We start from the raw sequence: 27,571 nt of genomic DNA, 5'->3' as shown, positions 1-27,571 counted from the left end.
TCGCGATGGGTGTTTCCACGGCTCTCACGACACAGGATTTGCTTATATCTGGTAACCAACATTATAAGAGTGGCAGGCAAGCTTTGGAAATGGACGACGGGAATAATACTAGCTAGAAGCAGCTATAGTACTAGTAGTATCATGGATGTGATTAGTTCGCCACCCAGAGTGGATCTGCTCTCGTGTCTCGTCTCTCGTCCAGGACAGAGCAGAGCAGAGCAGCCTGTCTGTCGTCTCTCACTCTCGCCAAGCGCGGAGACTATTTTTATACTTCTCCGTATACGTACATAAAATATTAAATATAAACTAATTACGAAACTAATTACATAGTTTACGACTAATTTACAAGACGAATCTTTTGAGCCTAATTAGCCCATGATTTGACAATGTTTTGCTACAGTAAACATGTCCTAATGACAGATTAATTAGGCTTAAAAAAAATTCGTCTCGTGGAGTACTGAGGGATTATGTAATTTATTTTTTTTATTAGTATCTGAACACTCTATGCAACCTTCTCCCGACACACCTCCTAAATTTTAGTAGCTGAAAACACACCTTAGCACAGGATCGGACAGACACGCAGCCATGTGATTGCATGCATTATTGTCGGCAGTGCACGCGCACGGACATGATCGTTCATGAACGCGGATGTTGCAGAAGACAGACACCAATGGCTCGGTTGCCATGCGCGTGTGTTCACGAGGCTAAGCACACGTACCCGACGTACTCCTACGCACTATCTTTGTCTGCTGTCAGGAAGGTTTAAATCATCGATTAAATCAGTTCAATACTACCATCAAATCAATCAACAAATATCCAATTGATTTTTACGAGAAACTTTTCTGCATTCAAGTGCTCTTTGATATTACCCTTCTGGACTTCTAAGAAAGGTTTCAAATTTGCAAAAGATCAAGTGAACTCTCAAACCCTTAAACCCTTAACCTCCTTTTCCTTCTCCTTTCTTCTCTTTTTCTTCTCTGCTCTGCTCTTTTTCCTATGTGCCACTTCTTTTTTCTCATCATGCAGCAAAGGAGTAGGAGCTTACGAGTAGCAGCCAAAGAACGAGCTAGGGCCGGACGTCCGTACGCAACTCCCGAGCCTCCACTGCGACGAGAGACAGGCGCGCGGTGGGGGGAAGGGGGCGAGCGGATGAGCGGCCACGCGCGCAGCCCGGCTCGGTGACCAGCGTCAGGCGGTATATGGTATCCCCAGAGTGGATTTGTTAATAATAGATGGTATATGGCCAAAACATAGCTTATGGATAAATATAAAAAGCATTCATCTGCTCAACAGTAGGGGCTAACCTACTAGGCTGCTACATTGCTACATCAGCAGAAGACAAACATGCCCTTGTCCGAGGAAATCAACCTTCGTGTGGAAGATGTCCCAACAATCCGCTCTAACTGCAAGTTAGCAACAAGGTCAATTCACACGAAGACGAAGGATAACTAACATGTTGGTGGAGATTAACTCATGGAGTCAAGCAATGCATATAAGGCTGGACGAAAACTCGAAGCTCGTTAGCTCGCTCGGCTTGTGGCTGGCTCAACTCGGCTCAGCTCGTTATGATAACGAGCCGAGCCGAGCCAAGATTTTAGATCGTTAGCTATAACGAGCCAACTCGAGCTAGCTCGCGAGCTGCTCACGAGCTAAACGAGCCAAGCTTCCAGGAAAAAAATATCATTTAAGGTTGTTAGATGCATGAATACTATAGTATTTTATTATACTTGTATATATATTAGCACATATTAATTTTTTTATTCAATTTAAGGTTGTTAGATGCATTTCTTTTGTATTATTATTATTCTCAAACTTTAGATAAATGCAAATATTATATTTTGTGTATTTTTTTATACCTGGCTCGCGAGCTTAACGAGCCAGCTCGAGCTTTTAACGAGCCGAGCCGAGCTAGCTCGTTATCTTAACGAGCCAGAACGAGCCGAGCCGAAACGAGCCGAGCCGGCTCGTTATCCAGCCTTAAATGCATATAAACTTGTAAAAGATACAGCATAAGAAATTGGACATACACAAGACTAGCAAATAATCAGGAGAGAATTGCATGTGAAACTGTTGAGCATTAACCAAAACCAGGTGAGACAAATTTTCAAACAGAAGCTCAAAACCCGAAAGCTTGTGATTCTAATCTTGAATCCAGACTGTGTGAAATTTGATAGTGCGACTACAAAGATTAAAATAAATTTGTTCATACTGCTAACTGAATAGCTGAACTGCATGATACTATGGATCACAAACTCCATGAAATGAATGTTTCTGCAGAGCATGAAATTAATAGCGGGACAAGATTACAGTTTCCATGATGGAACCAAACTTAGTGAAATAATGAACTCACCTTAAGAAGGTCAAGACGAGAAAAAAGGGCATTGCACTTCCGGTTCTCTGATTCACCTAGCATATTTACAAGCTGAAAGGAAGATACAAACCCAAGGGAGTTTAACTTTCAAAACCTCTTCACCGTAAACCATGAGACAAAGCAATGAAATTGCAATTTAGTCAATACCTCCGGATAAAATTCTTTTCTCCCTGGCAATGAATAAATTAGTAAATGCTTTGTTCCTCTGATCTGCACGTCAAGAAATAATGACGAATATCCTTAGACAATACACCTAACACAGAAACAACAGGAATCGCAGAATACAATAAGTAATGCTTCAGACAATTTTACCTTGTATCGGTGGTAGAAGTGAGATCTTTCACTATAAAGCAAGATCTTTTTCTTGCCCTCAAAAAACCAGAGTCTTGAACGAGATATATCCTGTTGTGATGTAGCCCTGATTTGGGAGCACATTGAGATAAATACCACTTGTCTTAAGACTAAGGGCAGATAACTTAAATTGAACTAATAAAATAATCTACAATGAGAAGAAGGTCTACTCACTCTCCAATTCGACAAAATGACGCTTCCTTAGATTTTAAGAAATTGCTTATTCGAATATATTCAAAGTACGAACTAACGAATAGCAGCAATCCACCCTGCATTGCACTAGACAATTAGCGAATCTTGCAAGAGATAGTCATTGTAGGAGCATGGACATTATCAATATTTACAGGAGACGCTGAGCATCAAAAACTAAGTTCCTACAAAATTTCCAAAGTATCAAACACAACTGAATGTCCGCACATAACAGAATAGAGCATACCTCATTCAAGTCCTGGATCTTTGGATATACCTGTAACACATCATATAATATAAAAAGGACAGATGTATTAAATAATATATTAATACACATTTATATATGGAATAGATCACGAAAAATGGTGAAATAATAACTCTAGAATTTTCAGCAGTATGTAGCCAAGAGACTGTCATGGTGGGGCACACCTAAAGGCCACATGCCAATAAGCCTCCCACAGCTTGAGCTAGCCCAGTCAAGTAAGCTAGATATTTACTTAGAGATTTAGTCAAGTTGATAAGATCAGTTAGCTGGTTATCAGATAAGTTTACTGACTAGACTGTCAAGATAGATCGATTTGCTAGGATGTTTGTAGAATTTGAACTAGCCTAAGTACACTTTGAAGGATAGTACAAAGTTGCTCAGATTATTCTGTAACTAGTAAATCCTTCATTATAAGAAATGTACTATTTAAGCTAACTCCAGTACATTGGAAGATATCTTATACAAGCATAAAAGAACAGACCTTGTTGCAGAAATAATCAAAGCGTGCATCATCAGCTTCAGCAATAGAAGATGCATCAAATCGTTCATACACCTGTTTAGTAATTGCACATTGAAAAGGATTAAAATAGTCAAGAACTGTTTTGGTAAATAAGATATAAAATTATGCATGAACTTTAGTATAACTCAGGAGGATTCTGAATCCATGGCATTAAGACCTTTTTTTACACAAATATATCTATGAGTAAAATTTAAGTTTTATTCACTATATATGCAACAATGTGGCAGAATCAAGATGGATAAGAGCATTCACCTGCCGCACTTCAAGTTGTATTTTGGGAAGAACACCTGCATACTCGGTCACCATTTTAATCTAGTAGAAGTTGTAAAACTATTAATTCAACAATACATGTACTCCCTTAAAGGGAGGAAAGAAACAGCTAACTCAGTGATTTCAATCATGGCATACCTTTCCTTCATAATTTAAGCATAATCCATTAAATAAAGCATTAATCTCTGCATAACATGGAAAACAATTGAAATTTGAAATGCACATACGTATATGAACAAACAAATGGACAAATATGTAATAGATGTAAAAGAAGCCTGCATAGCATCATTAAATTATCATTTATCAACCAAATAACTAATCAAGGTCTCGTGGTTCCTGTGCATAACTAGTTGCCTTGAGCATCAGTTTCTATGTTACTGAAAACAAGAGGAGAGGAGGGAAGGGAGCAGGTAAAAACCACATTCCAGCTGAATCCATACCTGGTGTAAGGTATGAGCTCAACAGTATTGTCTGCCGATAGTACTGTGCATGCTGATCCAAGTACCTTGGACATCAATGTACAAGCTTAATTAATATGGATATAGTTTGAGAATACACATAAATAATTAATAATGAATTGCCATGAAAATTGACTGTCCACAATACAGAGAGTCGATGTTATCAGAGCATTAAAAAATATTCAAGGAAACAGAATTACCATGGTCTAATTCGCATCACATTGGTTCCATGTTCTTTTGTTGGCAACTGATTAAGTTGTTCAAACACAGCCTCCAGATGCTCCCAGTTCTACATCCATGCATAAACTGTCATTTGTACCAAAAGGTACAAAACCAAATGTAAGTAGAAAAATATATAAGCCTTGAAGTTTACCTGCATAAATATCACATCTGCATGATCAACCACCACTATCTGCATACAAACCATTTTAGAAATAAGTAAACAAGGAGAAAGGAGAAACAGAAGGAAAAAAAATGCACTCTGTTCCATTCCTAAATACAAGTCTATGTTGAGATACAAATCTTTGAATTAGTTCTTGTTCAAATAGACTAATACATTAGCAACCTGCAACATACAATATTCTGGAGTACTTTGGGTGAGAGATATAGTTTATACGTTTTTTTTCATGTGAATCTAGATTCTCAACATACTATTTATGGTTTTAAAAAAAAAGACGTGTATCTAGTAATGAGGTGGCGAATAGATCATAAGGTCAAAGGAACTAACTTCAATTGAAGATAGGAAATCAAAATCCTTCTCCTTGCCATGTTCTCCTCCATCAATTTTCTGATAACAGAAAAGCATAAAGCATAAACAATAGAACTCCATAACAATATACATGTTCCAGAAGTTCAATTTAATGTAATTAATTAGAAAACAAAGTTATGAACTGAGGTGAAAGAAATTGGCGTTTAACAATAAAAAAAATACAGATAAAATTTATGGCTGCTATATAGCTAAGTTCTAATGGTGTGGCATACAGAAGACTTTTAGATGGGACAACCGCCTTAATCGCTGGTAGACTTTTTGTTTATTTGGATCCCAAAGAATTTGGTGTGACCTACCAGTCAGGCCTTTTGAACAAGGAACAAGATGGGCCATTGAGAGGAAGTTTTCTATTAAGACAACAGAGTATTTTCTGCTGGATTGTCTAGTTTGCAGGGATGGAGCTTGCTACGAAAGGAGGGGAACAAGATGAAGATTGACAAGATCATAGCAGGGATGCTGAAATGGCTTGGTTTCAGACAGTGTTTTATACCCCCATCAAAGTTCAGTATATCAGACAAATCTCCAATCATGCTTGAAACGCCTAAAGCTTGATGACACTATTTATTGCTTTCAATAATACTGTTCCGTTCATCCAATCAGACAGGTATCGTTTAGATTGACCAATCCAACAGCTAATCTCCATTAAGGCTTTATTAATGCATTTTCCTCAACCAGCATTTTCCCGAGGATTCTGTCCTACAGAAGCTGCTACTTCTCAAAGCCATCACACTAGAAGTGTAGTGCCATTTACATTTACCTGTACCCACAAGTTCTGCCATCAGCACTATGACACATCTTGCATACTTCCTCCCATTCCACTGTACATTCTACGAAGCAAGATTGCAAAACCACCCAAAAAAAACAGCTTCTTGCTATAGCATACAGCGGTTCCCACCTGGATCTCCCCACAATACTACTGGCTAACCACCACCAGTGTCATATTGTAAGTATTCTAGCAATTTCCATATACTTTTCAGGAAGGAGTACATCAAATTCTAGATCAATAGGACAATAGCATACAAGGTCTGCCCAGAATAATAAGAGTAATGTACAACTGCAGAACACGAGTAAGTACAGGTTATGAAGTCTATGAAGAAATCTTGTTTTTGAAAAAAAAAATACTTACACGTTTCAGTGCTAAAGGAGATGCAACTATTATATCAGAAGAATAGAAGTTACTATACAGCTTAATAGATTTCCTGCAGAAACATTAGTTCAAACATTAATTATTTAGACGTTCTCAGTAATCAATATGATAGAAAAAAATAAGTAGAGCATATATTCTCAGGAAGACTAGCTTATCTGTTTCTGAAAGTTATATTTTGGTCATAAGATTATATTCCCTTCGTTTCAAAAAATAAGGCATGGTATGACTCGTGGCAGTCTCCAAACTAAACTTTGAGCATTAATTTCTCTTATGACATATTATTGATAATGGCAATATCACGTTCATAAGAAAAAACATTAAAATATGAACCCGATGGTTTTTTCTTAATAAATATTATCTACATATTGTTAGATTAATTGTTGCTCAAAGTTCACGAAGTTTGATCTTAGGTTGTGTGTGTAGCTGTGTACAAAGAAACAGAATATGCCACCTGGCACCTGCCACTCAAATGAGTATCATAGACTAACAATTTTTACTTTAAGGCGCCATACTATTATAGACTAGAACAAACAACATCATTAAATTACAAAAAGAATGTGAAATAACTGCTATTCCATAGCCAATATTGACTAAAGAACACCATAACACCTGATGCATTACTTAGCAAAGACTTTTTGAATCAAATTATTTTGCAAAGTGAGTTTCACGAATGAGGACAATTGAATTTAAATGCCAAATTCTGAAAATAGAAGATCAAATTATCAAACCATTGCAAAAGATAAAGACAAACATGTGACATATGCTTGTTTTGTAGAAGGTAAAATTCAGTGAAGTCCAGGCAAATGGATGAGTACTGAACATTGTAATGATGAAAATAAGATTATGACATGAGTGGATTTCCAACAAAGGACTAAAATAAAAGCTGCTGATTGAAACTCGAAATGGGAACATAGTGAAATATAGAGTTATAGATCCACAACTCAATATACATTGTAATCCAAACTGTCAATTTGCAGTCATGTGATGGTAAAAGGAGGAAAGACCATTTTAACTATAATCTGTGGAAAGTGAAGAGAAACAAGCTGCAGTCTGAAACTGAAAATTATTATAAGCAACTTAAATACTTAATGCTCTTCCATCCCAGTAGACCAAGAAATGCAGTTACTCCTGCCCAGCTCCGAGGAAAAATGCTTCACTTCTGCTGCCTCATGCAAGATGCTGTACTACTACAGAGAGAGAGAGAGAGAAGATGTTGTGCCAGTGTCTAGCTGCATGGATATGGGAGCCAAGGAGTGTCCATCCAACACCACACTAAATGTTGCATGCGCGGAACGGGAGCCCAGAAGCTGCCACCCAGTATTCTGGGACTACGAGAAAAGATAGTTGCGCCTTCTATTATGGAATGGAGGGAGTAAATGTTAAGTAATTATATAGAATACTCACTTCGTTAATTTTACGCCAAAAAGAAAGTGATCATCAATATCTCCAGCAAAAAGAAGGTCAAAGTCTGCAGGTTTTGTGCTATGTTCAGGTATCCCCTCGTCATCTGATTCACCAAACTCCTTTTTAAATTGTCCCATGGCACTATCCTAGAGAAAAGAGAAAGATATCACTTAGCACCAGAAATAAAAGCATATGAGAGCGAGCTATTGATATGGTTATATCTGTACATAACCCTATCAGCTATTGTATCAGCAGAAAAAAGGATCAAATGTATGTAGGATTGTTTTTATATAAACTTACTTCACATCTTGAAGAAATCAGAACCCAAATCATTGCATATAAATATAAGAAAATGAAAATTTACCTTTTGTGGCAATGGAGAAAGCTGGATCAATCTCTTCACAATGCGTCGTGCAAAACTTTTGAGAGGTAACAAGAAAAGAACCTAAAAATATATTTAGACAAAAGAAAACAGGATTAATATGAATGTATCTTAAAGACTGGATTTATTGTACAGGCCCCACCAAAGTACCAAACCGATAGCATGCCAGATAAGTTTACTTATTGACAATTGCATGAGAAAATGACTCAATCCAGTCATAAATAAGTGACATTTTGGACATCGACATGGTCCGCAAAACACAACTTTGACTACTAATATCTGTTGTAATATATTTATAAAGTATAGCAAATGCATTCTGTTATGAAACTTTGAGACAAATCCACCTGTATCAATTTTCAGATATCCCAACTACACAATTTGAAATGGTTGACTGCATATCCAAAACAATATTTATTTGTACTGGAAGTACAATTACACCAACACGATTATTTATGGATAATAAATTTCTGTAATGTGCAGTGTCCAATTAGATATTATTTGCTTAGATGTGATCAAAGTCATCCAAGGCTTCACCTTGAGACCACACAGCAGCTGGACACCATGAGACGCATGACCTAATGACCTTATGGTATGTTTGGCAAATGGGATAGGGAAATGATATCCCACCCTCCAAAGGGTAATTGTGGGGGTATGGTCCCCGGTATCCACAAGACAAGACATGGGCCGCACCATCAGAGGTGATCCAGCCCACGAGATCAAGGCGTGCACGGCGCTGCTCGACGTGCACCGCAAGCTATTGCATAGTACCAAATAGGATACTTTCCTTGTAACCCTATCCCTCCAGAGTATAAAAGGAGAGGCAGGGGTCCCCTAGTCACCAGATCCATCTAATACATCTCAATACAATACACCAAAGACACAGGACGTAGGGTATTACGTCGATCAGACGGCCCGAACCTGTCTAAATCGCTATCTCTGCGCCTTGTGTCACCATCCGGTTCCTGATTACGCGCACCCCCACCGACAAATCTACCATCGCGGGATACCCCTCGGTGGACTGCCGAGCATCTTTTGTCGACAGTTGGCGCGTCAGGTAGGGGACTGTGCGTGCTGATCCATGGCGAACCAGATGGCGTACCTCAAGACCAACGTCGTTTGCGGCAACTCATCTTGCTGTGACCGGCCTCCTTCAACAACATCTACGACGAATTGGCTTGTATTGCATATCCGTGAAGATGCTCAGGATGAATAATTCTCAACGCCGTCCATGATGACGCAAGCAAACTAATTATGGAAATCACGAAGACAGAGGCTTCCACGGATCACCAGGCATGCAAGCTAGTTATGGACCAAACTTGCATCTACAAAGGCATACATCACGTCCCTGCAGCTTGCCCAGGTGGATGCATCTATGATGTACTTCCGACTGCTCGGAATACTAATTCGACTCCGTGTCAGAGCCGTCGAGCCCCGTGTCGCCGACCACTAATATAAGGACGACATCGCCCGGACTACTTACTCCGACCACCTGCCGCGTCGTAATGATGATCGTCGCGAAGAACGGCGCCGTGACAACCGCGACCGCCGCCATGACGACAGTTCGGAAAGCTCGAGCGCCTGGCAATTTCGTCAACGCCTACCAGATAACGCCATACGCTGCCGACCAGACATTCTGTCTAAAGCTAAGTCACGCTTTAATATTTTTCTAGATATTCTCCAGTCTCCATATATCGCCGCAATGTTTCTCCGAGCTGTTTTCTCCATGTTTGCTCTCCAAACGATTTTCTGAACCCCCGAACAGTCATGTTGACGCTCGAATGTCCCCAGAGACGGCCCTGTCTCCAACTCCTCCCTACACGTGCTACAGGCTCCGCGCTCTGCGTTATGGGTGGTCGGCAGCGGTTCCTTGGTCACGCCTGTTCCTCCTACACGTGCACAGGCTCCGCGCTCGACGTTATGGTTAACATGCTAGCTAGGGCTGGAGACTCAGCTACACACTAACTGGTCGGGCGGTTTATATTAAATATAAATACATCTCCACATCAACTGATAGCCGAGCTACATATGCTATTTCATCGTCATTGCTGATTTTTCTCCGGAGTTCATATATTTTTACATCATGTACTACCCGTTCTACATATTTGTATTGCAGGATCATCGTCTAGGTGATCGAACCACCTGGTGCTCGGGCTTCTCCACCGATCAACTAGTCGGACCGCTAGGTTCATGGACTTCGTCGCTGACCAGTTGATCGGACTGTTCGCCGGTCGCTTCTACTCAATGCTCACTTCGCCGACGACCAGTTGACCAGACTGTTCGTCGCTCGTGCTTCATCGCCAGCTACGTCAGTTACTCCTCAGCCCTCGAATTCTTCGTGCTCGAGGACTAAGTGGGCACACTTCACCCTACTTCACCTCACGGACGTCGCCAGCTACGCCGGTGCTCGGACCTCGCCAGCTACGCAGGGGACTCCTCGGTGCTCGGACAATCGCCAGCTACGCCGGGGACTCCTCGGTGCTCGGACCTCACCAGCTGCGCCAGGAACTCCTCGGTGCTCAGACATCGCCAGCTACGTCGGGGACTCCTCGGCGCTCGGACGTCGCCAGCTTCGCCGGGGACTCCTCGGTGCTCGGACGTCGCCAGGGACTCCTCAGTGCTCGGACGTCGCCAGCTACGCCGGGGACTCCTCGGCGCTCAGACATCGCCCTTGGTGGTCGGATCTTGCTACGTCTCATCGGTGTGCTATCAAGCTGCTCCATGCTGTTCGGATCAGGGTGCTGATCTTGGGCAGCACGTCTGGGGTCTTGATACGCGCATGTCGGACGACGTCGGCAAAGTTTTCAGACTTCTTTTTCTTTGACCCTGCTACAAGATTTATTCTTCATCTTCCAGCAGGCTCGGGGACTAAGTGGGCACACTTCACCTTGCGGTGAATGTGCGCTTTTCTCATCTCGAGGCTACGCCCGGGGACTGGCTGCCTGCTCAGCTAGTCTTCTACTTTCTGACCCTGGCACTACATGACTACGTCACCTACTGTCAGGCTCGGGGACTAGCTGTGGGGGTATGGCCCCCGGTATCCACAAGACAAGACATGGGCCACATCATCAGAGGTGATCCAGCCCACGAGATCAAGGCGTGCACGGCGCTGCTCGGCGTACACCGCAAGCTATTGCATAGTACCAAATAGCATACTTTCCTTGTAACCCTACCCCTCCAGAGTATATAAGGAGAGGCAGAGGTCCCCTAGTCACCAGATCCATCTACTACATCTCAATACAATACACCAAAGACACAGGACGTAGGGTATTACGTCGATCAGACGGCCCGAACCTGTCTAAATCGCTGTCTCTGCACCTTATGTCATCATCCGGTTCCTGATTACGCGCACCCCCACCGACAAATCTACCATCGCGGGATACCCCTCGGTGGACTGCCGAGCATCTTTTGTCGACAGTAATATTGTATCCTAGCCATTCATTCTTTACGCCTCGTTTAATCCTAGCATCCTAGCCGTTCATCCATTTCCCTTTCCCTATCCCACCCCCTTTATCCCTGTATCCAAATGCCTCGTTAAGTCAAGTCAACTGGCAACCTATCCCTAATAATTAGAATATTATTGATTGTCTATTTATTTACCACTATTGCTTGGAGTTTAGGACAATATTATTTGTTTAGACCAGGACATCCTCTATTAAAAGCTTTCACATCCTGCAGAGCTTCCTTGGTGATGGTGTGGGAAAAATCCCCAAAGGGCATAGTTATTGGGATTGGACTGGACACCATACTGGTCAAACCACAAACCCTTGACTGGTCTAAACGGTTGGACAACTGGCTCAAAACAGCTTAAATATAGAGTTTCATACCAAAGTCATCAAAGAAGCATGGCACAGTAGTGGACGGACTACCATGCGATTCAGGACTGAGGTTATGGGTTTGAACACATTTCCAAGCATTTTCCGTTGCAATATTCCAGCACACTTCCACACACCATGCCCACACGGCAATAAGTTGTTGGTGGGACAGAAATACTATTTGAGAAATCAGGGAATTAACATAAAGGTCACATGAATCTTAAGAAGCATGGCATGCCACGGTTTATAATTACACAAAAGGATAATGTAGCCAGAATCTACAGATCACATATAAAACATAGTTCCTCATAAATTGCGAGTAAACATGCAGGAATCAACTGTCACGACAGCTTAATGTGTTCTTATAACCTATCCACCTCGCATAATTATGTCTTTTTTCTTGCCAACACACATCACAAAGAAAATATTGCAAAACAAATGCAGGATAGCACACTAAAATACAACTAAAAATATCTGGTAGTGTAATCTCAGTTAATGTATCCACGGCAACAGAACAGGTGCTCAACATGTCAATATTCTTGATGTGATATACCTTTGGGCGCGTAAAACCCTGATCAAGGTATGTCTTATCATCCGAAATATCTCTGTCAGTGTCATTCCTAAGCTTCGCGTCATTTCTAATTACAACATCTCGCGTCCTATGAACATGATTCAACTGCAAAAGTAGTGCGCTTTGCAGATTAGCCAGCACCATCAAGAGGTTCAAGAATAATAACATGACCAAAAAGAGATAGTAAAGCTTACAGCATGCATAAGATAAGCGTCCATGGTACTGGAATCAGAACCATTACTTTTCAGATAAAATGGCTTCTTATTGCAATGCATTATGTCACGATAACTGTTACCTACAGTAATACATGAAGAATAAAATTATATCTAACATTAAGGAAAATAGAAAGCATACCATACATCATACTGTGAACAAATTTAACGAGATACAGCCCTAATTTGGCTGTTTAGTTACTGCATCACAGAAAGTAGGGTTTGGAATTGACTGGTGGAGCTAAAATTGTATCAGTAACCCATCTTTTCCGCAATATGATTAGACCAAGGATTGAATAGGCATACACCATGAATAGACTTCACTCTTTGGGATTTAGAACAACTAAAAGTGCGATCTTGTTCCATATACAAAAAGTAACACAAATGGCCAAATGTAAGATCAACACTTAAGTGACAGTGGTAAAAAAAAGTGATCAGGCAACAGCTGGTTCATGCAAGATTGTAGAAAAAATTCCTGGTTTTGTAAAATCTGATAACTTATCACCTGTCTTAGATATTCTTTTTTGAAACCCAGACAGCCATTGTAGGGGGGGGATAGAGCCCATCTTCTCAGTTCTGGAGTTTATTTCTCCTTGTCGCTGTTTGTCTGCCCAGGAGGGCTTGTTTCCCTTGTACACAAAATTCTATTTCCCTCTCTTAATTTAAAGGCAGATCTCCAGCCGTTACATTAAAAAAAAAGATATTCTTTTTTGAAACCTATATTTGCTCTAGCTAAGATAATCTCTTATAAAGCAATATATAAATGCAGAAATAGCGAAGGTAAAGTGCTTTCAAGTCACCAATGTGAGCTGCCATAAGGGCCTGTTTGGGAGAGCTCCAGCAACAATAATCTGTGGTACTGTGTCAAGGGCGTAGACTGATGGTGTGTGTGCCAGTGAACCTTACGGTTCTCATTTTAGACTAAGATGTAGGCTTTCGAGATCTCTGCTCTCCCAGACAGGCCCCAAGTATCAGGAAAGAAAAGAACCATTACCTTCCCAGCTACAATCAAGACAGAGAGATGCTGTTTCTCACAAATAAATAAAACTTAGGCACACAATTATTATTCTAATATTACTGAGCTCTACCACAAAAACCGATAACTAAAACCTTTATTCACTCTAGGCCAAGATAACTGTAATAGTGTTATTAAATACTCCCTCCATTTCAAATTATAGGTCGTTCTGGCTTTTCTAGATACATAGCTTTTGCTATGCACCTAGATATACATTATGTCTAGATACATAGTAAAAGTTATGTATCTAGAAAAGCCAGAATGGCTTACAATTTGGAATGGTGCAAGTAACAAATAATCCAGAAATAGTTAAAGCAAACAGGTTTAGAGCCACCGAAACTCAGCAACCATAAAGCCTATTCAGCAGACCTCCAGCTCCACCTATTTCACAAATTCATGAAGGTGGAGCTGGAGCCTGGAAGAAGAGTGAGGGTTGGTGTCTCAGTAAGCTATAATGGTTCTCATTTACAACTGGAAACAGAAGCTTAAAACTTCATTTTTAACCTACAACTCTGTATTTTGGGATACTATAGGAATGGAGCACTCCCAAACAGGCCCTAAGTGTAAAACAAGAAAGAACAATGACCTTCGCAGCTGTGATTAAGGCAGACAAGGAAGAGATGCTGTTTATTGCAATAAAGAGAACTTACAAAGAGAGAAGAAGCTCATTCGAGAACTTAAATGATCAGACAGCGTACGTTGCCAATGGTCTCTCAACTTTCCTTTGACATCACGAAGATGATCATCACAAGCTTCCTAAAATAACAAAGCATCAAGGTTCTTCTTAATCATCCCAAAACTGTCATGCACAATTGGTAAGATAACCAAATCACAAAGCTAGTGACTAATTTGACATTTAGTTTAGTCAATCAACAAGACATAGACAAACAAAAATGAACAAGAGCAATATTTTAGAGGATATTGTGCTTAACAAAATTTGCCAAACTTCATAATATGTGCACCATACGAATATTAAGAAATCACAGAAACAAGTATTTCTTGTGACACAGACAATAATGCTCCCCCCCCCCCCCCCCCCCCCCCCAATCATTTATTTCCAGTTCCCCAACTCCAACTTGTAAGATGAGCGATGGACAGTTGAGAAAGTGTATAAAGTACATAGAATGCAAATGTATTTATTTTCTAAGTAACTCACTCACATGCTTATAAAAAAATTATTAGGTACCAAAACACGCTTAAGGTAATTACTGATTTAAACTAAGAGTACTAGTAAATCTTTGAAAGGTCAGCTACAAATTCACATAAATTCAATGACCAGGCTGAAAAGATCAAGTTCCCCTTTCTTTCGTATGATGTGTGTGATTCAATTTAGCCTTCAAACATGGAAACCCAATGAAAGAGGTATACAGTTCGACAATGACCCGATCGCCACTATAATGGGCACTGCCATTATGCATATTATGCATAGTTATTTTTCTCGGCAGCATTAGGCATAGTTATTATTCCAGGGTAATATAGCATCCGAACTTGAAATATATTATAGAACATCTCAATATTGGATAGTACACCCTATCATCTAACAATATTCAGATGACAACCATACAAATTTCAAAATACATACATAAGGATTAACCAAAACTATACCTGCACTTTTTCACCTGTTCCAACCCATTTGGACCTTGGAATGTCCACAGCAGGCATTTCCCATTTAAATTTATAGTTCTTCTTCATCAACGCCTTGACTTCTTCATTTGTCATGATGTGGCTTACATGACGATGAAATGAACTGCAAAACAGATAGACGGAGACAGTGTTGAAAAAGGAGTGACAATGCACGCAAGAACAGGAAATGGCCAATATATAGAAATGATAAACATCTTTTGTCACTTCTGCTTACTGATAATAATGGATGGAATTTCAACGAAAAATCACCAATTCAACTATACCCCGACAGTAAAAGTCATGAGGGCTAACCTACTCAGATCAGTCTAAAAAGATAACTACTAACACAAATCACAAATCATATATGCAGCACTAACCATGAAGTCTCTGTTTCATCAAAACAATCATTGCCATTGTTTATCGTATCACCTGGCGCATCACCGCTAGGAGCGTCATATTCATCTTCCATGTCATCTTCATCACTCTGTGCTGTGCCTTGAAAGCTCCCATTGGCTTTTTTGTCAAGTTGAACAGTCCCTGCAGCTCCGGATTCCGTATCTAAAATTTCTGCTGCACACAATGCTTAAGTTAGGTAAGAACGAGCGTGAGCACTATTTTGTCACAGGAAGCAAAAAAAGAAAAAAAAAAGCGAGCGAAAGTGGAGGAAGGCCGATGGTACGATTGCATGCCACTACGCAAAGAAATTTGAGTTAAAACCTGTCGTCAGTTGAGTACTCCACAATAAAACTCTCTAGTGGCACAAACTAGCAACTTAAGCTTCTTGCTACTAGATGCAGACCATTGGAGAATGGAGATGCATAAATAAATAATCCAATGAGGGCCACACGGAGGAGTTGCACGTGAAGTCAATAGCCAATTAAGAACTTTCCGCTACTCATTCGACCTAAAGAAACCAACGCAAGGAGAAGAGGATCAGACCGTCATCGTGCTCCGACAGCTGGGGATTCTCCTCCGGTAACTCAGCTCCCTGCTTCGTGGACTTCGGTCTCTTTGGCTGGTTCTTCGATCCTGTGACGACAGCAACAGCAACACGAGACGGGAAAAAGCACGTTAGGACAGCTCGAACGGAGGGGAGGAGGTGGTGCCCAATCGGCTTGGGCAGGGCTTCGTACCTCGAGCGGCGGCGGAAGGCATGGGCTTGCGCTTCCCCATCTCCCTTGGGGATGGCAGTGGAGCACGCCCGACCTGAGAGAGGAGCAGGAACGGAAGGCCGGGCGGGCGGCGGGCGGCGGGCGGCGGAGAGTTTTGAGGAGCAGGTCAGGCGCAGCCGCGCAGGCACAGGGGTCCGGGGCGGGCGGCGGCGGGGAGGGCAGCCTTTGGGAGCGCGGGAGGGTGCGGGAGTACAGATTGGGCTGTGGGCTTAATGGGCCCAATGTGAAGTTGCATAAATGAGCCGTGAAAAACAAAATATTGGGTAACTTCATTCATTTTCCATTTGGAATTCTATTTGCTTTTACCGAACACTACTCACAAAAAGCAAGTAACACTCTCATAGGATCTATCTGTTTCTACAATTGTTCCTCCTTTCGCCGCACCAAAGACAAATTTACTGCAAATGGCTTTTTTCCAACACAAGAGAACTACGCGTCAATATATTAAGATACAACAAATGATCCAATTACAAGTTGAATCCACGGCATGAGTTAGTTTTTTAACTGGAAGTGCTAGTGCCCGGATGTCTGTCCACACGCCCGCGTTGCACTCCCTTTTTCCCACGCGCACCTGTACTCCACGCCCCGCTCGCGCCTGCACGCCTCCGCCCGCACCTGCATTTCGCGCTCCCACGTAGGGCCCAGGACGCCTGGATATCGCCCCGCGCCGTCAAACTGTGCATGGGGACTGCTCACGCCCCCTCTCGCTTTCTCACGCGCATCCCATATGCAACACCCAATCTCCTTTTAAAACAGCCAGATGCAACACTTTGTAACATACGTATGAAGACATATGAACACTTGAAACATGCTTCTGAAATACTTGAAAAAAAAAACACCTGAAAAACGCTTGAAAACCATTGCAAACATAAGCAAAATCCAGATAAAACACTTGCAACATATATGTGAAATATATGCAACATCCAGATAAACACACTTGTAACATATGTCCGAAAACACAGATGAAACATTGGGAACAGACGCTTGCAACGTACATGTACAACCATGGCAACATATGCAACATCCTGATCTACTTTTGCAATATCCATCTGAAACACTTGTAGCGTACCTCTAAAACACTTAGAAACGTGCGCTTGCAACATGCTTTTCACCCTTCTTCCGTGCGTCGCAAAGCAAGAGCAGGGAACGGCCGGTTTCAACCAGCCGGCGGCCGAGGATGGTGGCGCAGCCTGGCAGTGGCCAGCTGCGCCTGCGCTTGGCTTGGGCCTGGCCGGAGACGACCCCCTCTCCTGGCTGCCTGACTACACTCGGCGTCGGGGCGCCTGCTGCTAGGTTGGCCTGGCCAGCCAACAACACCGGCGAGCGGCCAGACCCCGGTGGCGGTGAGGAGGCTCGCCGACTCAGTGGAGGTGGCCGCAGCGAGCGGGCGGCGTGGTGCGGCGGTGGAGAACGCCGCGAGGCGAAGTGGGGAAATGTCGCAGTGTCTAGTTTTTTTTAGAAGCCGTCGAAGCGTCCAGTTAATTTGGTAGAACTTAGAAGGTAGCAGGCTTTTTGGGCCGGACCGCAGTCCCATCAAGGTATGTCCGGGCGGACGGACGCCCTAACCGTAGCATTTTTGTTTTTTAACACATATATGGGCCTTTGAAGATCTAAACATCCAGTATCTAACCCAAAACCTCTCCCAGAGCCTTACCTCCAGCCATCACCCAGAGCACTGCTTGCTCAGCAATCTCCTGTCCACCAGTTTCTGGAAGGTGTTGCGGATAATTTGAACTCAATGAAGAACATGGCATGGACAATATGTTTTCAGTTATTTGTTTTTGTCCCCCCCACAACGATGTAGGGCCTGATTTCACAGTAACTTCCTCATTTTATTATTACGAGTGAAGTCTGACTATATATCTATATATATATATCTTGTATATGGATGAGCACTGGAAAAGAAAATTTCATTCATATAGCTTTTTATGTTTGTTTTCGAAGCAACAGCTCTGAATTTGACAAGTCGTAACCATTAAGTAAAGAATAGTTTCAAGCTCATCGCAACTTATATTCTGTAGACCATGAGTCCATGACTCCACATTCTGTTTTTCACAGGTAAGTACTAAGTAGTCATCTTTAACTTCATTTTCCATATGGTAGTAGGAAAAAAAAAAGAAAAACGAAAAACTACAATAAGCTACAGAAAATACATGGGCGAAGCAATAATGGACACTAATACTGACTATATGACTAATAAGGCTAAGGACTAAAAAGTCTAAACTTGTGCAAGATCTTACAGGGATGACTATTAAGGGTATTATGTATATTTACTTTTGTGAGTTCTTGGTAATGCGCCAAAGTAAACCTCCGATAATATTGTTTATGGAGTGAGAAGCCATTGGAACTATAATGCTTGAGGAAGCTATGGTTCCTATACCATAGGCAAAGCCAACAAATGTTGCCCTGGAAACATAAAAAAATGTATAAGAATATATCTGAATCCTATCAACATGTTAGCACTTATGTGTATAGCAGGAGATAGTACACTTTTTCCAGTTGCACACATGCAAAAATACTGCAGAAAAGTATGTACCAGATTGCAAATGAATAATTCCTGCCATTGCCCAAGTGAAGAACACCAAAAATGGTTCCGATTATAAGGGCACTAATCCAGTTCAGTCCCAAGATAGGCATCATCGCCCCTCGAAAGAGCAACTCCTGTTATATGTAAAGTGTACATAAAAAGTTACTTTATTAACCAAACCAGTGTTCTTAAGCAATATTATCTTTTAATCGATGAGCTCACCTCAGTCATCCCAGGGAGACAAGCAACAACAATGTAGTCCAGAGGCTCTAGAGATGTAAGGATCTAATGGATGAAAATAAAATAATTGAGTTGGATTTCAATAAGAGATATCCAGTATCTAAAAATGCTGAGTAAGCTTGCAAGGTTCGAGTCCAAAAGTGATTTCAGGAGAAGACATTACAGACTAATTGTTGTTGGAGTATGTGTGTACTAAGGCCCATATGGCCCATGTATGACTCCCATATAGCTACCCTTCTAGGGTTAGCCCAAAAGGCTAAGGAATCACAATTCTATCATGGTATCATATTAGGTTTCCCCCTTTCCTCCCTCTCCCAGCCGCCAGGCAGGCAGCCGCCGCCGGCAGCCACTGCCGCCATGGCCGGTGGCCCACCACCTCCTCCCCCTCCCTCCTACTTCCACTGCTTCCCCCCTCTCCCTTCCACCTGGGCGCAAATCGCGAGCAGCGCGCGCTCTGGAGACCCAGCCGCCGCCGCCGCTTCTCTTCTCGCCGCCGTGGGCCTTCCAGGCGCGGACGCGGGCGGCGCGGATGCGGGCCTCCCCGGCGCGGATGCGGGCGGCGCGGCTACTCGCGCGGCTGCGGGCCTCCATGACGACGCCGCACGCGCGCGCGCGGAATTCCAGGGGCCAGGCGCGGGTGGCTCTCCATTTCCCGCCCCGCCTCCTCTGCCGTTTCACGCAGCGCCTCCACCGGACTCCGCCCTCGCAGCGGCTCTCGTCACCGCCCGGGCCGCTGCCGCGGAGGGCCAGGCACGCCTGCGCGCGGCGGCCCAAGCCTGGGAGCGGGAGCGCGATGCGGCCGATGTTCTGGCCCGTTAGATCGCCGAGGCGGAGCAGCTCCTCGTCCATCCGGTGTACCACGACACCACTGCCACCTCGTCTGCTCCACGTCCGTCCCCTACAGTGGTTCTCTGGCCCAACTCGGCTGATCCACTCGTCGCGCAGCTGCACTACCAAGCCGGTGGTGTCCAGAACATCCGGAGCCTGGTTCCTGTCGTCCTCGACCCTGAGTCGCCCTCCTACGCCCGCTGGCGGGACCTGGTCCTTCTCATCCTCCGCCGCTACGCCCTAGACGACCACGTCCTCACCGACGCCGCGCCTGCGGCTCGGACCCCTTCGTGGCTGCGTCTCGACAGCATCGTCCTCTCGTGGATCCTGGGGACCATCTCCCTCGACCTTCACGACCTCGTCCGCAGCACACCCCTGAGAGCACCGCCCGCTGGGCCTGGCTGGCGCTCGAGGGCCAGTTCCTGGGCAACGCCGAAGCCCGGGCCCTGCGTCTCGACGCAAGCTTCCGCACCTTCGTCCAGGGCGACCTCTCCGTTGGCGAGTACTGCCGGAAGATGAAGACCATGGCAGACTCCCTCGGTGACCTTGGCTGGGCCGTGGAGGACCGGATCTTGGTCCTCAACATCCTTCGCGGCCTCAACGAGCGATACAGCCACCTCCGCACCTAGATCACCCGGCAGCGGCCCTTTCCCACCTTCCTCCAGGTCCGTGACGACCTTGTCATGGAGGAGCTCACTTAGGGCATCCCGCCTGGGTCACTACCCGCGCCGGGGTCCTCGTCTTCCTCGACTGCTCTTGCCGCCACTCCTCCGCCACGTCCTTCCGCTCCGCCAGCGTCGTCCCTTCTTGGTCCTCCTCCTCCCGGGCCGAGCAGGGGTGGGGGGGGGGGGGGGCCGTGGCGGCCGTCGTCGACGCAGGGGGGGGGGCGTGGTGCGGGCCCTGGCCGTGGGAGCACTCCGACGCCTCCACGGGGTACACCCTGGCCCTCCTTCAACAACCCTTGGTCAGGGCGCATCTCCATGTGGCCCTTCCGGGCTCCCGGGGGCGAGCCTGGTCCACCGGCGGCCATGCTCACCGGCGCCGTCCCAGTCGCCCCGTTCTCGTCGCCGTGGGCTCCACCTACCGGGACCTCGCCAGGGCCTGTCGGTTGGGACCCGACGGCTTTGGCCCGCTCTTTCGGCACCATGACCCTGACTCCTCCAGTCGGCCCAGACTAGATCGCCGACTCGGATGCTACCTTCCACACCACCCCCAACCCTGGTATACTCTCTTCCGTTCATCCTCCTTCTTCCTCCCACCCTTCGTCCATCATGGTCGCCAATGGTTCGTGTCTTCCTGTCACTTCCGTGGGTGCCGCTCACACTCATGGCTCTTTTCGTCTTCCTGATGTCCTTGTTGCTCCCTCTATGGTTCACAACCTCCTTTCTATTCGTCGTTTTACAGCTGACAATTCCTGTTCTGTTGAATTTGACTCCTCTGGTTTTACTGTGAATGATTTGGCTTCCCGGCGTCCTCTTCTCCGATGTGACAGCACGGGGCCCCTTTACACCCTTCGGTTTCCTGCGTCTGCTTCTTCCGCTTTGCCCTCCGCTTCGTCAGCTGCTTTTGCCGCCACCACTTCATCCACTACATGGCACCGGCGTCTTGGGCATCCTAGCCGTGATGCTTTGACCCAGCTTAGTCGTAGTTCCGACATACCATGTACTCGGGCTCACGATGAGCACTTGTGTCAGGCATGCCAACTGGGCCGTCATGTTCGTCTTCCTTTCCCTACCTCCTCTTCCCATGCGACCCATATTTTTGATCTTGTACATTGCGACCTATGGACGTCTCCTGTTATGAGCATTTCTGGCTATAAATACTATCTTGTCGTGCTTGATGATTTCTCTCATTATTCTTGGACTTTTCCCTTGCGTGCTAAGTCTGATGCATTCCCCACGCTTCTCCACTTTTTCGCCTGGGTGTCTACTCAGTTCGGCCTCACCATCAAGGCCGTTCAGTGTGACAATGGGCGTGAGTTCGATAACTCCACCTCTCGTGCTTTCTTCCTCTCTCACGGTGTGCAGTTACGCATGTCGTGTCCCTATACCTCCTCCCAGAACGGTAAGGCTGAGCGCATGATTCGCACCACGACCGACACCATGCGCACCCTTCTGTTCCAGGCTTCGCTTCCTGCTCACTTCTGGGCTGAGAGTCTGCACACCTCCACCTACCTCCTTAACCGCCTACCTTCCGTTGCCAGCTCAGCTCCCACTCCACACCACGCTCTCTTCGGTACCCCCCTCGTTACGATCACCTTAGTGTCTTCGGGTGTGCGTGTTACCCTAACACCACTGCCACTGCTCCCCACAAGCTGGCTCCCCGTTCGACTCAGTGTGTCTTCCTCGGGTACTCCCCGGATCACAAGGGGTACCGTTGCTTTGACCTCACCTCTCGTCGGATCCTCATCTCTCGCCACGTGGTGTTTGACGAGTTCGTCTTCCCTTTCTCCACCACCTCCCCACCCCCTTCCACCCCCGACCTTGACCTCTTCTCCCTGTTTCCCACTGACACGGTGGACCAGCCACCATTGACGTTGTGTCCTGCAGGTACTGCTCCACTGTGCCCTTCGCCGGCTCCGTGCTCCGGCTCGACGCCCTCCGGTGCGGCCCCTGACCATGCGCCCAGCGTGGGTCCGGCGGCGCCGGACTCTGGTGCTGCTCCTGGCCCTACACCCTGCACGGGTCCGGAGACCTCGGCTTCAGCACCTGTTGCGCGTTTCGCACAGCCGGTGCGTGTCTACCACCGCCGAGTGCGGCCGGCTCCGCTGCATCCGGAGCCGGCCCCGCCACCACCGTCGCCGCCTCGGTCACCACCGGTGGCCTCTTCTCCGCCGTCGACACCTACGCCGCCACCTCCGCCCCCGGCTGCCCGTGTCGCGCAATCGGTGTACCACCCGCCTCTCCTGCACCGACACCCGCGTCATGTTCACCCTATGGTGACGCGGCACGCGGCTGGTACCCTGCGGCCCCTGGCTCTCGCAGCGATGTCAGGCGAGCCGCAGGTCTCTCCTGTACCCTCTTCCGTTCGCACCGCCTTGTTGGATCCTCACTGGCGTCGCGCGATGGAGGAGTACGCGGCGCTCCTCGCCAACCAGACATGGGATCTGGTGCCCCGTCCGCCTGGCTCCAACGTTGTTACCGGCAAGTGGATCTGGACACACAAGCGGCGGGCTGATGGTTCCCTTGATCGGTACAAGGCTCGTTGGGTTCTCCGGGGTTTCACTCAGCGCCCTGGCGTCGACTACGATGAGACGTTCAGTCCAGTGGTGAAGCCGGCTACCGTCCGCACGGTTCTCTCACTGGCTCTCTCTCGCTCCTGGCCCGTGCACCAGCTGGACGTCAAGAATGCCTTTCTGCACGGTACTCTGACTGAGACAGTCTACTGCAGCCAGCCTGCGGGCTTCGTTGACTCTTCTCGTCCTGATATGGTCTGCCGGCTCAACAAGTCCCTCTACGGCCTCAAGCAGGCCCCTCGGGCTTGGTACTCTCGGTTTGCTGCTTACCTGCTGACATTGGGATTCGTGGAGGCAAAGTCAGATACTTCTCTGTTTATCTATCACCACGGAGCTGAGACTGCCTATCTGCTGCTCTATGTTGATGACATTGTGCTCACAGCCTCCAGTCCGTCACTCCTCCGGCGTATCATCACCTCTCTTCAACAGGAGTTCGCTATGAAGGATCTTGGTGTGCTCCATCACTTCCTCGGGGTCACAGTTCAGCCTCGTCCCACTGGTCTCCTTCTTCACCAGCAACAGTACACTCTTGATATCCTAGAGCGAGCTGGGATGACTGACTGCAAGCCCTGCTCCACTCCAGTTGACACTCAGGCCAAGCTGTCAGAGGCAGCGGGCAACCCAGTGCCAGACCCCACTGCGTACCGGAGCCTTGCAGGAGCACTTCAGTACCTCACATTCACCAGGCCAGACATCACCTATGCAGTTCAGCAGATATGCCTCCACATGCATGATCCCCGAGAGCCCCACCTCACTGCTCTCAAGCGCCTCCTCCGCTACCTCCGAGGCACTGTCGACTACGGCCTGCTACTCCACCGGTCTCCCTCCACCGAGCTCGTCGTCTACACTGACGCCGACTGGGCTGGGTGTCTAGACACTCGGCGCTCCACTTCCGGCTACGCTGTCTTTCTGGGCGGCAACCTGGTGTCCTGGTCGTCCAAGCGCCAGCCGGTGGTCTCCCGTTCTAGTGCCGAGGCGGAGTACCGCGCTGTCGCTAACGGCGTGGCGGAGGCCTCCTGGCTCCGCCAGCTTCTTGCCGAGCTCCACAGTCCCCTCTCCCGGAGCACGCTTGTTTACTGCGACAACGTCAGTGCGGTGTACCTCTCCACCAACCCTGTTCAGCACCAGCGGACCAAGCATGTGGAGATCGACCTTCACTTTGTCCGCGATCGGGTCGCCATCGGCGATGTTCGGGTCCTCCACGTCCCGACCACCTCCCAGTTTGCCGACATCTTCACCAAGGGCCTCCCGTCCTCCACCTTCTCCGAGTTTCGCTCCAGCCTCAACATCACCGGTGGCTAGTTGCGTCTGTGGGGGGGCTCGTGTGTGTTCTTCTTTTCATGTCCAGTCTGCAACTCCGCTGCGCCGGTAGTTCAGACTGCACGGGGGTGTTGGAGTATGTGTGTACTAAGGCCCATATGGCCCATGTATGACTCCCATATAGCTACCCTTCTAGGGTTAGCCCAAAAGGCTAAGGAATCACAATTCTATCAATTGTTGACAATAGAATGGAAAGAGATCCTAGTATCCTACACCTGCATGTCTAGAACTCTGGATTGGTAGTCACGAATATGCGAAATTGAAGGGAGTAAAGAATAGGTTGGTGGAAGGCTCCATGTAAAGAGAGTTCTTTTTGTGACACCAATATAATTAACTCTGTTGGTGCAAGGCACTGCGAAACTTTATGTTTCATTAGGGTAAAAGACCAGAACATACAAAGAACTATATCTTTCAGTGTATAACAGAATGCTTTTCATAGGAAATGAGGTTAGCTCAACTGGTTGGGTGGGAGTGTGGTAATGCACCCAACCACCCAGATTCAAGTGATCAAGGCCTCTCTTGGCTTGAATTTGGGTGCCTATTTCTCTTCTTAATGAAAAACCGTCTAGTTCCTCCTAGGTTGGATCTCGTTTTTTAACAGAATGCTTCTCATTACGCTGAACCTCTATAAGATATTAGAACTATGTTATTTATCAGCATGTTGAAATGTGAAACCAATAACTCCAAGAAAAGAGACAACTCAAAAGATATTCGAAGTATTCATAGTTACGAACTTGTCTATTTGCAGCTTCACTGGAATCTCTGAAATCTGACCATGTTTGTAGCAAAATGTATCTACTAGAGGAGATTACTATTACAAGTCCCGCAACCAACTCAAGATGCCAAGTTTCAAAATTGACTGCAGAAAAAGCAGTAGTTAAGTTCATAATATGATATAAGGCATTTTGCCTAGTCAGAAATATCACATTAAATCTGATTTACTTGTAAAGATGTAGAAAAAACTTACATGAAACATCTGTAGGATCAGCAATTGGCCATCCATTTAAAGATGCTAGGTGTGATGCCTACGGTAGATAATCAGCCATTTTATTATGAAATTCAGGATTTGATACAGAGGGCAAAAAGTAAGCAATCTGGGTTCATAAAGAGTTCAGGATACTGCAAGAGTAACAGCAGAGCACAAACTCATATGCGTTTAGTATAACTTACACCAAAGCAACATTTAGAATTCGCTATCAAAGCCGTCTCAAGAACTGAAAGTTGTTCTAGAGAACACCACAGTGTTTACCTGGCGAAGCAGAAGCCCTCCAGCAAGCAGCAAGCCTGATGTGAGAGTGCAAGCCTGAAGAACAGCAGTCCTTGGGGCACCTGAAATCTGATCGTCAGTAGCAACATCCTCGCTATTGACGTCAAGGCTTGTGCTGGCACTTCCTCCACTGCCCGAAGAAGCTTCCTCACTTACCAACAGCGAATCTTTTGACTCGTTTGGAAAACTTCTCCTTTTCCTCTTGGTGTTCTTTGTCGCAAATGTTATGACCTCCTTCAATATCGAACAATGTATGTTTGTCATATGCATACATCGAGAGCAACTAAAAGTCACTCATGTGACAGAACACTGCTTACAGTAAGTCGGCTAGACTGCATATGTTTCCATGTAGCAACCGGGCTTTGCACGTTCCAACCTAATCAAGCATTATCTGTCAATGTAAGGGTACCAGAATGACATAAGCAATAGTTTCTAAAAAAGAATGATATAGTCAGACATTTCCAAATGAAAACGCAAGTAGTAAACATACGCAAGAAGGTCAATTTACAGAGGAAAAGGAAATAGTCCTATGTTCAGCCTTCCTAACACTGACATGAACATTATTTTTTTTTTTTCGATTAGACTAGTTACTACAGCACCAATTGCGGTGTCTGGATGAGGGGGCCGTATTATATGGTTACAGTTTCTACCATATACTGTCTTTTGATTCCGTTGAAAACTTGAAATCGATTTTACGGTATTATAGGTGTATTTGATTTCCGGTATTATAGGTGTATATCGGTATGGGAGTTTATGACCTCCCCCTCTATGGCTTGCAGCGATGATTTCTCCTCTTGCTACAGTAACTTTTGAAGATATATTAATCCACTATATTTTTCGGTTCCTCCAATCACTGCCAATCTGCCATGCTTGTGGTTGAACAAAAGCAAGCATCCCCAAGAAATAGTGGATGGTTGAATTCAATCACCCTGCATCACGAGAGCATGTACATATAACCCTATCTCCGAAACAGCCAAATGGCCGGAAAAGAGTCCATGGACCATGGTTGGTGGAGAATGGATTTCCCACGAAGTGAAACAGCCGGATGTGTAGAAATCAAATTGGGCCAAGAACGCTGGAAGATGGATGGCGAAATAGCAGTACCTTTGAAGGGCAGTGGGCGGCGACAGGAGAGAGCGCTCACTGCGAGCGCCATCCACAGCACCAAGGTTGCAACTCGCAAGGAAATGAGCAGATTGCTGGGGAAGAGTGGAACGGCGAAGATTTCAGTTTCGAGGACTCTCTCTCTCCTCTGTTCTGTTTTGTTTTGTGTGGTGGAAAACTGGAAAGGAGAGGAGCGGGCAGATGCCGAGCGGCGACTGGCAGGCGTGGGCTATGGCCTATGGGCCATGGCCTACGGCCCATTGGAGCTGAACAGTCGAGGGCTCGAGGCCTACGACAGGAGTAGGAGTATCGCCTCTCTTTTTTTTTTTGTACGTTTTCCATTTTTCCAATCGAGGAAGAAATTAGGAGTTGGAGTCAGCAGGTTTGTGCTGACGGATTTAAAGGCGTGTTTTGGTTAGTGGTCTCGCAGGCAACCGAGCAAACTCATCATAGCCGCTAGACGGCTGAACTGAAATCGATGACATGAGGCTGCTGCATGGCAGCCTTGCCTGCCCGCAC

The 27,571-nt window shown here is 45.7% G+C and overlaps 3 protein-coding genes across 7 annotated transcripts; all 3 read right to left on the bottom strand.

Moving 5' to 3' along the window:
- Nucleotides 1–811: 811 nt before the first annotated feature.
- On the bottom strand, nucleotides 812–16,711 carry LOC136508446 (protein NUCLEOLAR FACTOR 1-like). 4 transcript variants are annotated; one of them, XM_066503120.1, is made up of 24 exons: nucleotides 16,493–16,711; nucleotides 16,299–16,388; nucleotides 15,737–15,929; nucleotides 15,342–15,483; nucleotides 14,387–14,492; nucleotides 12,704–12,804; nucleotides 12,492–12,614; nucleotides 8,109–8,189; nucleotides 7,745–7,890; nucleotides 6,320–6,392; nucleotides 5,152–5,211; nucleotides 4,798–4,836; nucleotides 4,625–4,713; nucleotides 4,407–4,471; nucleotides 4,105–4,151; nucleotides 3,949–4,008; nucleotides 3,658–3,729; nucleotides 3,159–3,188; nucleotides 2,897–2,991; nucleotides 2,684–2,789; nucleotides 2,519–2,581; nucleotides 2,351–2,422; nucleotides 1,306–1,403; nucleotides 812–1,194 (listed from the first exon to the last, which is right to left on the bottom strand). In XM_066503120.1, exons 1-23 carry the CDS (start codon nucleotides 16,530–16,532, stop codon nucleotides 1,329–1,331), a joined length of 1,968 nt encoding a protein of 655 aa, XP_066359217.1. In that variant the 5' UTR covers nucleotides 16,533–16,711; the 3' UTR covers nucleotides 812–1,194; nucleotides 1,306–1,328. The 4 variants fall into 4 exon arrangements, with proteins under 4 accessions (XP_066359217.1, XP_066359216.1, XP_066359218.1 ...); XM_066503119.1 differs by having other exon boundaries at nucleotides 812–1,403; XM_066503121.1 differs by having other exon boundaries at nucleotides 812–1,403; nucleotides 15,737–15,926.
- Nucleotides 16,712–18,619: 1,908 nt separating this feature from the next.
- On the bottom strand, nucleotides 18,620–27,247 carry LOC136508880 (uncharacterized). 2 transcript variants are annotated; one of them, XM_066503660.1, is made up of 8 exons: nucleotides 27,053–27,247; nucleotides 26,266–26,324; nucleotides 25,931–26,182; nucleotides 25,649–25,706; nucleotides 25,416–25,540; nucleotides 19,281–19,343; nucleotides 19,068–19,192; nucleotides 18,620–18,937 (listed from the first exon to the last, which is right to left on the bottom strand). In XM_066503660.1, the coding sequence occupies exons 1-8, from the start codon at nucleotides 27,102–27,104 to the stop codon at nucleotides 18,802–18,804; spliced, it is 870 nt and encodes a 289-aa protein (XP_066359757.1). In that variant the 5' UTR covers nucleotides 27,105–27,247; the 3' UTR covers nucleotides 18,620–18,801. The 2 variants fall into 2 exon arrangements, with proteins under 2 accessions (XP_066359757.1, XP_066359758.1); XM_066503661.1 differs by having other exon boundaries at nucleotides 26,266–26,339; nucleotides 27,053–27,233.
- LOC136508881 (uncharacterized) lies at nucleotides 19,438–21,187 on the bottom strand. The gene is made up of 2 exons (XM_066503662.1): nucleotides 21,051–21,187; nucleotides 19,438–20,894 (listed from the first exon to the last, which is right to left on the bottom strand). Exon 2 carries the CDS (start codon nucleotides 20,145–20,147, stop codon nucleotides 19,587–19,589), a length of 561 nt encoding a protein of 186 aa, XP_066359759.1. The 5' UTR covers nucleotides 20,148–20,894; nucleotides 21,051–21,187; the 3' UTR covers nucleotides 19,438–19,586.
- Nucleotides 27,248–27,571: the final 324 nt, after the last annotated feature.

Source organism: Miscanthus floridulus, chromosome 15 (genome assembly GCF_019320115.1).
Source record: "Miscanthus floridulus cultivar M001 chromosome 15, ASM1932011v1, whole genome shotgun sequence".
NCBI classification, from domain to species: Eukaryota; Viridiplantae; Streptophyta; class Magnoliopsida; order Poales; family Poaceae; genus Miscanthus; species Miscanthus floridulus.
Note: the sequence above shows the minus strand (reverse complement) of the source record. Positions and strands in the feature narration are given on the sequence as shown.